General features: G+C 37.1%; 1 protein-coding gene across 1 annotated transcript in view; it reads left to right on the top strand.

Moving 5' to 3' along the window:
- Positions 1-12,978, top strand: part of CNTNAP5 (contactin associated protein family member 5) — a 282,392-nt gene that overhangs the window by 71,928 nt on the left and 197,486 nt on the right. The window contains exons 2-3 of the mRNA XM_032189925.1: positions 1,526-1,636; positions 8,185-8,378. Coding sequence (XP_032045816.1) covers positions 1,526-1,636; positions 8,185-8,378 — 305 coding nt within the window. The remainder of the gene's footprint in view (positions 1-1,525; positions 1,637-8,184; positions 8,379-12,978) is intronic.

A 12,978-nucleotide genomic window follows, 5' to 3' on the forward strand; every position in this document is an offset into this window, starting at 1 on the left:
AAATGCAGAACTGAGCTAAATTTTTAAACAGTTTCCCACTATTGTTTACATAAAATTTCCACCTACTTTTACTCTATAATTCTTTTTATTCAGGGGAAATTCTCCACTTTAAAAATTCAGTTACATATTTAAATTACAAACCAAACATATTTGCATGTAAAGAGAAATTTGTCTGCTTAAGGAATTTCCAATAGCAGGTTAGCCCACATCTGAGTCTTTTTGCAGTTACTAAGGTAGACCTTGATTTTACTTCCATGAGTGGGGTGATGAAGGAGTGGTCCCTGCTGGAGGGGTGTTGGAGGCCACTTGTTCTTTCAGTTGGGTGGAAGTCTGTTGATGTAGTGGAAGTTTTTCACCTCTCAGCCCAGAGTGCACAGGGATGCTGAAGGTAGCCAACAGTGTTGCTTTCCTGTTGATCAGACAAGCAGATAACTTCTTACAATGTGGAGGATTTTGGTTACAAAACTCCCTGGCTGTTTTGCAGAAAGACAAGTAATAGCTTAGTTGTAATCTGGATCTTTATGGGAAAGGTATCATCCAATTTTGGATGAGTCTACATTTACTGTCAGAACTGGAAAGTCGTTGCTGCTTTTATTCCTTGCTTTTTGTAACCCTGAAGTATTAATGCATCTCTTCCCCCACCACTTGCAAATTGCATATTTACTATGAGTGTGAGAGCACACTGGTGTCTAAGATCTGGCTAACCTGCAGGACTTTTCCAGTAATTAGATCTCCCTCCATGGGAGATTTAATTAAAAATGAGCTGTGGGTTTATTGTTTTAATTGTTATTCCCTATTGAAATCCTGCACCATAGTCTTTAATGTGTATGTGACAGCATTGTAATGTGAAAACTCACTTTGCCTAATTGCATTCTTCTTCAAATGTTATGAGCCCAAAAAATCATTCGGAGTGTTAATCTAGGCTACTTGAAGTTCTCCTCAGATGAGGATTTCAAAATGGGGGAAAAAACATTGCAGACTACTTATTTGACCTAACAAGCTAATTTGGAACATACTTTTACATGTTGCACAAGGCCAGGTGGTATATCCCTTATGTGTTGCTTACACACAGAAGTAAGAAGTTGTAACTCCTACTTTAGGTACCTGTTCCACTGAGAAACATTTTATTGAACACAACACCTGAGGTGTTACATAAAGTCTGATATAGCATTACTATGTTCTTCTAGTGGCTTTTGCAACAGGAGGTTTTATCTTCTTTAAGGGTAGGGTATATCATAAAATTGCTTTGTCTGGAAGAAAGACATTTTCAAGATTTTATCTGTTAACAACAGCTTCTATCTGGTTGCAGTCCCATCAGACTGTTGTTCTGGGAGGTAAATTTCAGAGTTGATGACGTATTGATGATGACGATTACATACTTTGTTCTGAGGGATTTCATGCAAATTTCTTCTTCTCCAGTCTCTGTCTACTAAGTAGATGCAAACACCACCTTGAGCTAGTAGAAGTTTACATATTTTTTGCTCATGTGATGACCTCTCTATGTATTGTTTTTTGCTCTTTTTAGATAATTGTGATGATGCGTTGGTATCTACTTTACCTTCATCAGCCTTTACCAGTTCCTCTGAGTTCTTCAGTACTCACAGTCCCAGCTTTGCAAAGCTCAACAGGCGAGATGGTAAGGTTTCAGTGGAAAATGACTAAAATATTTTTAATCACAGTTATAAAGAATAACTTTTTATGCTGTTTGTATGCAGTGCGTTCAGAGCCAAGTTGAGTAGAGCTGTTAATTTATGCTTTTTTGAGAGCTTTATTTAGGAGCAATTCATTCCTGTTATTGTTGAAAACTTTTATTGAATTTGAAGCTCTCCTCTTGTAGAAACATCCTATAGGAAGTTCAGGTAGTTATTTTTCTTTTGAATAATTTTCCCCATAATTTTTAGAGCTTGAAGGTCATTAGACTTGAGACTCCATTCTAAAATGTAGTTGTTTATTAAAGGTAGTAGCAACTAGATATACACATACATGTTCTAGTAGAATCCAATGATTACACAACTTAACAGAAATAATAAAAATAAATGAAAAAAAAAATTGCAGACGTTTGCAACAAGGATTGCCCTGATAATGTGTTGACACATGAAGTGAAACTATTAGAATCAAATTTTATATTAGGGGGGAAAAAAAGGCAATATTTAGGATATCTTTAGGTATTTTGTTATAAATCTGGGTTGCGGCTCTCATCTTATTCCAAAGTTAGAGCCTCAAAAAGAGGAAAGCTGTGTCTTATGGCATTACATATGATTTTCATTCTTAGAAACACTAAAAAGTATACTACTAGTTAAGAGACTTTAATTGAAATTTAAATGAGAATTTTCCTACTTGAACATATTCTATGAATTGTCTGTCTAACATTACTGTTTGAGAAACCTAATAAGGCACTAATGATAAGGAGTTGTGATGTCATTAGAGAAGTGTTAGATGGGAGTTACTATCTCAAACCACTGAACTAGAGTTCCTCAGCAAGTAAAAGGTGATGTGATAGCTTCTTGACATATAGAAAGTTGGAAACATTGAGCATGATATGAGTTTGCTTTGCCTTTGTCTTTAGCCACTAGCTGAGATACTGGGTAAACATACCTACATGATTTTGAAAATGGCTTAAATGACTAATTTTATCTACAGAAAAGAAGATTCAAAGTCAATACTATTGCAAGCTCTGGGTGTACTGAATTTTAAAGTTATATTAATGATATCTAAAGTAAATTTACAGTGATAATAAGGGTAGAAAATGAAATAGGTCTTATTCAGGTGTGCTAAGGTTGCTCTACCATGTAGTGGGGCTGTAATTTATTCTAGTCCTTTAGGTATGCATTATCACATCAGTAAGGTCCTATCTGTTCTTTGGCACAAATCATGGGAAGGGAAAGACAGAGAATGTTGAAACTGAGCCCTAAGCAGGGAATTAGTTTCAGGTGTTCAAGCAACTTCTATTTCATGTTTTGAAGTTTTAGGTGATAACTGAGGAGCTAAACATAACAAAAGGAGCTAAACTCTGAATTCTACATTGCTTAATTCTCTTGTTGCACAGACTCTTGTAGAAACATGCAGATAGATGTAGTACCAGCAGTATTCACATGGATACTTCATCTTGATTTGGAGAAGGAAGTGGTGGTAGATAGTGGCTGAAATAACTTTCTTTGGCTTGTACTTGAATGCATACAACAGACATCTTTGGAGGAAATAATATCTGCTAACGAAGACTATGCCATGAATTTCTAATAGTGTTGGAATGTTTTGATGAGCTTGTTTAGTTTCATTTGTAATTGATAAAACATTGCAAGTAACAGTGCTTCAAGGCAAAAAGCCAGATATATTTGTTAATATAAATATGAAAGCAACAGGTGAAGATGAATTTATAAAATACAGTCCAGACCTACATCAATAGAAAGTTTTAATTCATCAAGTTGATTTAGTAGCAGGTAACTAATAGGCTATTTAAAGAAAGACTTGCAGGAGAGAAATGTGCCATTTAGCAAACAAACATTAGCAAAGACCTAAGCAAAGCTTTACATGAACAGCTGAAAGTGCTCAATTAAAGTGCTAATATATCTGACCTGGTAACAGTAAAGCAGTTAGTATAATTCAGATGAATATGATTCTGGGGTGTGAAATATATTATCCATGAGAGGGATTAATCAACTTTTTTGTTTACAGTAAATAAATAATGAAAAAGAATAAGAAAATTGCTACAATGCGACTGTATCAACAGGGCTTTTTTGACTCCCTATTAGTTCTCAGCCTGAATAGTCAGTATAGGTAATTATGTATGGGAATATAAAACATACATAATGTCAAAAGGAATTTGTCGTATGGCTGGGAACTGTTTGATCTGGGCATTAAAGTAAAGCTGTGCAGCAGGGATGCGCTTAGCATCAGCAGGAAGTCCAGGAGTTTGTAGCACAATATAAAGCCAGTTAAGCTGTTTGTAAGGCACTGTAGGATGGAAATGAACGTTTCCTTTTGCTTCATATTAATAAGCTATAAATAAGTATGGGCATCTTGAGCAGTCCTGTGGAACATCAAGGAGCATTGATTGCATAGCACTGGGCTTAAGTGCAGTTTTTGGAACAATTATGGCAAAATGTACAAATGATTTGAAAAAAGTATTTGATCATATTTCTTGGAGTCATTTGGGTCTCCAACTGAGAAACCATATGATCTTCTTTCTCGTATTTCTAGCATTATGATTTGTTGCCATGGAGAATATGAGCAATATATGTTCCTGTGGCACTGTTTCTCCACTAGGACATTCTCTTCTCACCATGTTGAAGCTCTCCCTTGCAATGACCCATAGGCAATGTGAAACATGGTACCTTTGAGGAATGATCATGTAGCCTTTTTGCAATGAGCAGAAGGAATAGGAATCTGGCTGGCAGAATGGGGAAATGCTATTGCCCCTCAGACATGATGTTGTGAGGTACAAAACTTATTGACTTTGATTACATTTTGTCTCTTGCTCCTTTGAGAGAGGGAATGTGGCATCTTCATACATCAGCACTTTCCAGGTTACCTAAAAAACAAAAGTCCTGATCCAGTGGCTGTAATCTGTGCCATGTTTTGTCTATTCTGTGATTATACCGCACTATTAATGATGGAATTATGATACTCTTCAATTTCCTTATACCCAACTGCAGAAAATCAGTTATACTAGTATCTGTTTGGATGCTCAGTAGCATTGTCTTTGGCAGCCATTGCTATTGTTGCCTTAATGTTATACGTTCTTGTTTTAGGCCTGCCCTGATGAATGTTCACCAGGGTGAACATCACCAGTAGGTAGAGGGGTCAAGAGCCATAAAATGTTTGCTACACTGTGGACATGCTTTTTTGTTACTTTCCAAAAAATCTACGGAGAAAGGGAAAGTGTGAGTTTTGGGGTGTTCCCTACTGCTCCTCTCCCAAGGGAATGTACGTATTGCTGCTCTTCTGTAAAATCAGAGTCCATAGCCTGAAATGTCTCTTGCAAGTCTGACTTCCGGACTGCTGGACCAACGAAACCTGCAGAGATGATGCTAAGAACAGGTGTCATTGCTGCATTTTGCAGCACTCTCATCTAAAGAATGACATTTCCTACAGACAGATATGCTCATCTGAAGTGAAATGCAGTTCAGAGATGCTGTTATAGTCTGTAATTTGAGAGCTTGAGCTCACTGCAGATCTCCCAAATTTCCATTCATTGTGTATCATTCTTTTGACTTGCTTCCAAAATATAAACCTGTTGTACCATGCTCAGACTAGAAAACAGCAATGTATAATAAAGCAAAATACCTCTGTGGAAAGCATATTACCTTACTGCCTCTCATAGCAGTAGGAGGGAGAAAGTACAAACAACATAGAGTAGACGGTGGATATGATGTTTAACTTAGTACTGGAAATTACCTGTGGTAACGAGCTTCATTTAAGAACTTACATAGAAACTAAAATAGAGAAAGCAAAGATAAAATTTCTTTCTCTTTTTCTCTTCTTCTTTTTTTTTTTCTCTTTTTTCTCGTTTTTTCTTTCTTTTTTCTTTTTTCTTTTTTTCTTTTTTTCCTTTTTCCTTTTTCCTTTTTCCTTTTTCCTTTTTCCTTTTTCCTTTTTCCTTTTTCCTTTTTCCTTTTTCCTTTTTCCTTTTTCCTTTTTCCTTTTTCCTTTTTCCTTTTTCCTTTTTCCTTTTTCCTTTTTCCTTTTTCCTTTTTCCTTTTTCCTTTTTCCTTTTTCCTTTTTCCTTTTTCCTTTTTCCTTTTTCCTTTTTCCTTTTTCCTTTTTCCTTTTTCCTTTTTCCTTTTTCCTTTTTCCTTTTTCCTTTTTTCTTTTTTCTTTTAATGGAAAACTCACCTAATGACTTATGAGCTATGTTCCACCATCTAGTTGTTGCTGTTTGTTGTAGAAAGACTGATTAAAGAGACAATGCAGGAAAGAGGAACATGCCTACATTTCTCTTAAGAGTCGCTGCAAATGCTTTTTGAATAATCTCTTGAGAGTGGTGAAGGTAACAGCTTTGTGCCACAAACCTGCCAGAACTTCTCCACTAAATATCAATGCTCTGATGGTTCCTGGAAGAAGCAACAGAGCAGCAACTTTGTTTCAGAGTCTATTTCAGATATGAGATGTTATAGTACAAAAGGTTTCCTTCCCATGTACATTAGTCGGAATTCCTTACAGAATGGATATGCAACTTCTTTTTGAACATCAATGTATAGTTTGAACCTTTCAAAAAAGGGGGGTGGGGGGGGGAGGTTTGAGGGAACTGTATTAAGACTTCTGGTGTGCGGGCTTCTTTAAGTTGTGTGTCTGTACAGAGTTAAGAGAGCAGTCAGATGCGAGGTGAGCAATGAACTTCCTAATATTCTAGTTAGGTCTTTTTCATGGTATGCTCATAGTCAAGGATGCAGTATTTAAGGCAGGTAAAACAATCATGATGGCAATGAAGACTTCTGTTATATCTGAAAGAAGTAAAATAAAGCATGGTGCTAGCAAGCAGTTTGGTTGCAAACTATTTTCCCTGGAACATTTTGGTAGAGAAGTGAAGATTGAGTCATCCAGTACATAGAGACTGGGGATGATACTCAGTTCCACCTGTGGAATAAACATACTTCTTTTTCAGGAATTGGGACTAAATCCTACTTTAATGAGCTGTAATAATGAAAATTGTAACATCTTTTCTTAGATAAAATAATTTCAGTTGTGAGGTGGCAAATCCAATGTGGTCCAGGAAAATCAAGAAAATTTTAAAAGGGCAAAGTTATTGAAATAGAGGTTTTTGATATCAACCATTAATATGCTATTCAAGGAGCAGCTTTGAAACAGATCAGTTAATAAGATTAAAATATTAAGGTAAGCCCAGCTATTTCTAACTGAAGTTTATTGATGCTTTTTCTTTAGAAATGTATATTTGGAATCATTCTTCTAGTTTACGTGCAGAATTGTTAATGCTTTATTCTCAACTCAATATTTCCCCTTTCCCAATGGAATTCTGTTCAGTACAATTGGACAAAAAAAAAAAAAAAAAAAGCTTTTGTAAGCTTTGCTAATAATGGTAAAACAAACAAGATGATAGGTTTCAGAGGCAACAACAGCCTGAAAATTTACTGCTTTGGTTACTTTGGAATAAATGACTTCTCTGTTCTTCATAGCTGCATTGTTCACTTATTTGTGAGGCTGGAGTGAATGCTCAACATATACAGAGAATAAATGTGTGAAAGCAAAAACATGGTAAAAGAAAATAAATGCAGACTATAATGATATAAGAGTATGCTAGAGAACACGAGATAATGTATTGCAATCTGAAAGGGTTCCCCTTTTTAACCATAAGCGCACACATTTACTGTTGGGAGTGAAGTGCTGTAATTCAAGCAGTGGTTGCAGTTCCATGTTTCATTGGCTTGACATTATCATGTTCCCGTTTAACCAGTAGAAGAGTGTGAGGGACAGTAGATCTGCTCATGTACTTGTAAAGAATTAACATGAGTTACAAACTTACTGGCTTACATCTAATCATAAAATCTCCATTCCTGAATGGAGAAGTGGGTGATGGAATTTGATAACTTGCAACTCATTGTCCTTGTATTTTATCTTAAAAGAACAATCCACATCTTCACATGTTCACTTAACAAGCATCTTTTGTGAAGAAGAGATCGCTTTTCAGTGTGAAGTTAATTCATTTTAGTTGTTCAGTCTATAGGTCTGTAGCTTTACAATGTATTATCGAAGTGCATTTACAACCTTTATTTAAACCATTTTTTTCGAACACTTAATACAGCAAAAATCAAGATAACTAACATTTTCTCTCATCTTTCAAAAATTAGCCAAAAAGAAAATGTCAAAGCAAATTAGAACTTAGAAATCAGTATTCCCAGATTTGCTGGAGCATGTGAGGAGGGAACAGGTACAATATTTCTGTCAGTGAAATGTGCCAGCATCCTCACTAACACTTGTCCAGTTGATGATGAATAGGTTTTCTAAAAACTCTTAAAGTCAGAATTCCTTATGAGCATTAGGTCAATTAAGAAAATTGTAAGGAAGCACACTAGGTAACATATTTCCTAACACAAAAATTTAAACAAACAGCTTTACGTTTAGGAATTAGACTCCTCTGTGGTAACCTGAATTGATAACATGTTTCTTTCTCATGTATAATTCCTTGTGTTGTCATCATTATCTACATCATTTTTATCCTATCTCTTACAGGAGCTGGTGGCTGGTCCCCACTGTACTCCAATGAGCAGCAGTGGCTCCAGGTTGATTTAGGAGACAGAGTGGAGATTGTTGCAGTGGCTACCCAGGGCAGGTATGGGAGCTCCGACTGGGTAACCAGCTATACGCTGATGTTCAGTGACACTGGCCACAACTGGAAACAGTACCGACAAGACGACACTGTCTGGGTAGGTTTGAACTGCGGATGCCTTTGGCTCCAGATCTTTCTGGCTCAGGCTCGGCATGGGATTTGGAGAAGCAGCTTCAGCTTTATGTTGGAGGAGTAGTGTAGTGGTGAGAGAAGCAGAGCTGAGTGTAACTGAGCTACAGGGTGTTTTGATCTGAACTGATTGCATTGCTGACTGCAACACGTGTTTAGGCCCTCAGAACTACATTGTTTCCTCAAACTATGAGGATATGAAGAGCACTTGAAATGACCTGCACACTTCTATGCCTTTGATTCAGGCACACCAGGGTAAATGGGGCTAATCTCATACATACTTTCTCTTGCAAGTATGGAAATTAACTCTATTTTATGCACACTTGCTGGTCAGAACAAGGGAGCACACGCTGGGGGAGGTGGGTGGTAAATTGCTCCTCAGCTGGAGAAGGCTGGGGCTGCAGTGTGACTAGTGGACTGATTTAGCAGACAAGCTCAAGACTTTTCCTAAAATTTTAATGTAGGCCTGATGCTTAATGAATGTGTTGCAGGTTGTGTGTGTGGCCATGCCAGGTGCACTTGGTAGGACTGTATGAAGTAACAATGCCACCTCAGGTGTGGACAGAGAAGTTCTAAATATCATATGGAAAGTGTGAATTGTTAGTACATTGTTAATGAACGGTAGCATCCTCTGGTTTTGAGGATCAAGAGCCTTGGTAGTGTGGCAGTATGTCATGGTAAATCAAGTATATTCTTCATGAACATAAAAGAGAACATTGTAAGAGTAGACTTCTGTTTTTGTCTTAAATTTTTCTTTGGTGAAGAACTTGCTTAAGTACTGTGTCACAAAAGGAGACTTTATTTCCAGAATATAATTATGAGTTAGAAGTGATGTGGCTGCAGCAGGAAGAAAACAGAAGGGATGTGTTTTTTTTTTGTTGTTTTTTTTTTTTTTTTTTTTTTTTTTTTGTGCATGTTCTATGCACTGGGAACACATGTACAGGATGGTTAATTTCTGTGGTTTAAAAATCCATTGTGTTGCCACCGTCTTTGTTTTATCGTAGTTTGATTTAGGGAAGGCAAGTGAAATCCTTCTTCCTTTAGAAAGGCAACTTTGGCCCAAAGATGGTCATAAAGTTGTCAAGTGTGGCTCTGCTTCATCTGTCACTTTAAAGTTATATTATGCTAGCTTCACTCCAGATGTGTATACTTTTTTAAAAAAAAAAAAAATATTTTAAAATTGTGGAATTTCATTCAGAACTGAATATAGTTATCATTTAATCTGATGTTGGACTTCTACCCTTGGGACTCTGAATTCTAGAACATAGATATTTTTGTAGACTCAGTGTCATCAAATGCTTCCTTCTTTGATAGTATTATGTGACATCTTAACATTTTTTATTAATCTTAAATTTAATTGTTGACTACATGTCCAACTTTTCAGTCTGTCTCCTTTTTCGAAACCCTTGAACTTTTATTTTATTTTGGAAATTTTTCCTCTTAAAAGGAAACTTGAAAAGACAACACATAAAACTTACCCTAGCAAATCTTCATGCCCTACAGATCCAATTTTGTGAGTTTCTGATCTGGCACCAAATATTGCACACAAGAATAAGAATAAGCCCAGCAGACATTTAACAGTGAATCAGGATTTATGAAGAACCTGAACTCTCTTGTTTTATTAAATGATCAGGTATGAAGGTGATTCAGGACAGACCCTGACACAAGTTCTAAAGTTTGTTTTTTTCTGGTGGGATAATTTTAATATATTTTTCTAATGGAAACCACTATAAGCTATAGAGGATATTTATTTTTGTACATAGTTAAAGAAAAATGAAATGGAGTTTGGATGAGGAAAAGTAACAGGGGGGAAGGATTTGGATATTCTTCCCTGCATGTCAGTTTCTATAAGTCACACTGACCATGGTTGCCAAAAATATAATTCAAATCAAGAAGAAGAATTTGCTTGAAGTCCCCAGACAAAGGGCTTGAAGGGATTGTTGGGATGCATGGCCAGACTTTGTTGGAAGGATCTGATGATAAAAATCCAAAGTGGGCTGACTTGACATTTCATTAGTCTGTGCAGTCCACCTAAACTGGCAAGTCTCATTAACACCTAAGAACTTGTATGCCTGCCCATGGAATTAATGAAGATCAAGTTACTTTTGTACACTTTTTATTCTATCTTAAGGGAAAGTTGGTTCTTCTCTCTTTTTTTCCTGGCACTTCTGGATTTGTTTCATTAAATGAAAATAGATCTTGAGAGCCACTGAGGAAAGGCAAAGATGCTTTCAGAAGTATGTAAAGAGTTATGATTTCAACTTATATAGCATTTCTGTTTTATTGGCAATAATCCTTTCCATAGGCTTTTTAGTGACAAGGAAGATAAAATACACTGTCCAGACTTACTTGAAGATTTTTCTATAAAAGACCCCTGGATGAAATGAGGACAAGCGCCATTGTGTACTTGTCCTAAACATCTGGGCTGTTAAATAGCTTTAAGGGAAGTTCTGCACTGCTCACACCCCAGACAGAAGCATAGCCCTTGACTTAAGGGAGGTCAGTAGAGAGGATCGTTTTACAAGTATAGAAAATTGGCGCCCTCAGGTAGTCTCCAGCAGTGTCACAAGATAGGCCGTTTCAGCAATAGCAATCTATATCCCATTGCTTGTGGAGGCCGGGGTGATCGGTCACAGCAGGATTCAAGGTGGGAGTCTCCTATGTCAGTGCTGATCAAGGTTACCTGTCATTCACAGGGAGAGGGTGGGGGTTAAAATCTAGGTTATTTTGAAAATAAGGCCCTTCAGAAATCTCTGGCTGTTGGGTGGGAAAGGCATTCCCTCCCTGCTGGCCTCTGCCAGCTTTAACTCTGGAACTTTTTTTTTCATGTCCATAGGACAACAATTTGTCTGTGTCTCTCAGGGCTTCAAGCTTTTTAACATTTCCTTTCGAAACCTTTGTGTGTAGCGAAAAGGGCTAGAAATCTACCTGGGTGTGTTGTTTTTTGTTTTGTTTCAAAAAGCTGTGCTGTTCCAAGCTTAAGAGGTGGTAAACACTGTGACTCATGGCTCAGAAGGGGCTGTGAAACCTAAATCATTATTGCCTGGAGCTCCTCAGATGGAGTCTGCTATATCAATATAAAATATTGATATACATTGGACCTGTTAAGGTCCTTGATAGAGCTTCCACGTTTTATAGCTGGAAGTTTGTGTTTTGATGTGTGACTGTTACTGGCTGCCTCACCAGCTGCTCATTGGTGACAACTAATCTGTCATTTATGGCTGTTGGAAGGGAGGATTATGTGGAAGGGACCTAGGTAGCCTGGTAAACTGGTAAAAAGAAGGTGTAAAAAGTACACGCTTCCATGGGTTTCCAGGCAAGTATTTGATTTCAAGTAGAAATCTAAACTTTCACATTTTTTTTCAATTCACCTGCATTTCAGTGAAGGGAAACTATCTTGTGATGTTGTCTCCACTATGTATGTTAAAAATGGCAGGAACCCTTAACCTATATTCAGCCTAGGTTGGCTTGGAACTCCAATTTCTACCAGCCCATCTGTGTGACCCAGAGACAAAGTTGGGGGGGTATTCCCAGCTGGCTATGCCATAGAGCTCTGGGAGGAGGATTTACTGGCCTTTTCACCTGTTTCACATCGTGTGGGCCATCATCCAAATTTGGTGGAGATATCAGGAAGGCAGTAGTACCTTTCAAAATCCCCGAGTAAATCTGTCCCTGGATTAAACTTTTCATTATCATGTCTTCACAAATGTCAGACATTCTATATTGTAAACAGTGCTTCCAAGTTGTTTTCAGCCATCTGGGTACAGGTGGACACATATGTCCACCAAGTGGCATATGTGTCCTTCAATGCATCTGAGACCTGGATACATAAGTTCTTTATTGGGTGGCTGGTAAGATGGATGTTTGCACACGACTTTCTATGACCACATCACTAGTAAAAATCACTTTCTCTTTATAGAGATTACAAGGCTTATTATCCTTCTCTCAGGGCATGCATACAGTTTCCATCAATTTCACTGTTAATGAGAGCACTGCATAGACAGATCGCAAGGAGAATCAGAAAACCTCTTACATTTTCACTCAGGCTGTGTTTATGATGTTAGTAAATTCTGCAGCTGGAGTTGAAGACAAGACAGATTAGCCATTTAAAACCAATTTTCCAACCCCATTTGTATTTAAATAATCTTGTTACAAAAGGACTGTGTGGTTCAGAGCAAACTAGGCTTATAATTATATTTTCAATATGGATAAATCAGCTGTGTGTGGACACACTAGCTATTGATTGGAAGACATAAAACATAAATCTTATGGCTTGTAACAAGAAAATGATTTTCTAGTGTTTTTAAGTGTTGAATAATTCAGAATTTACATTACCTGCATACGCAGCACAGCTTGAGTCAGTCAAAATTGTATATATTAGTGGGACAAAAGTGTGGGCTGTGATACAATGCTATTTCATTTTAGATAGCAATTTTTATGCCATCTATAGGGAGAAATACTTTACAAAGCTGAAAAACACAATTATGCAGGAAGACACAAAAGAAAGGGGAGGAAGGATGCATAGAATTATGTAGCAAAAGGAGAAAAGGGAAGTTCTTCAAAGTTTT

This window comes from Aythya fuligula, chromosome 6 (assembly GCF_009819795.1).
Source record: "Aythya fuligula isolate bAytFul2 chromosome 6, bAytFul2.pri, whole genome shotgun sequence".
Classification (NCBI taxonomy): Eukaryota; Metazoa; Chordata; class Aves; order Anseriformes; family Anatidae; genus Aythya; species Aythya fuligula.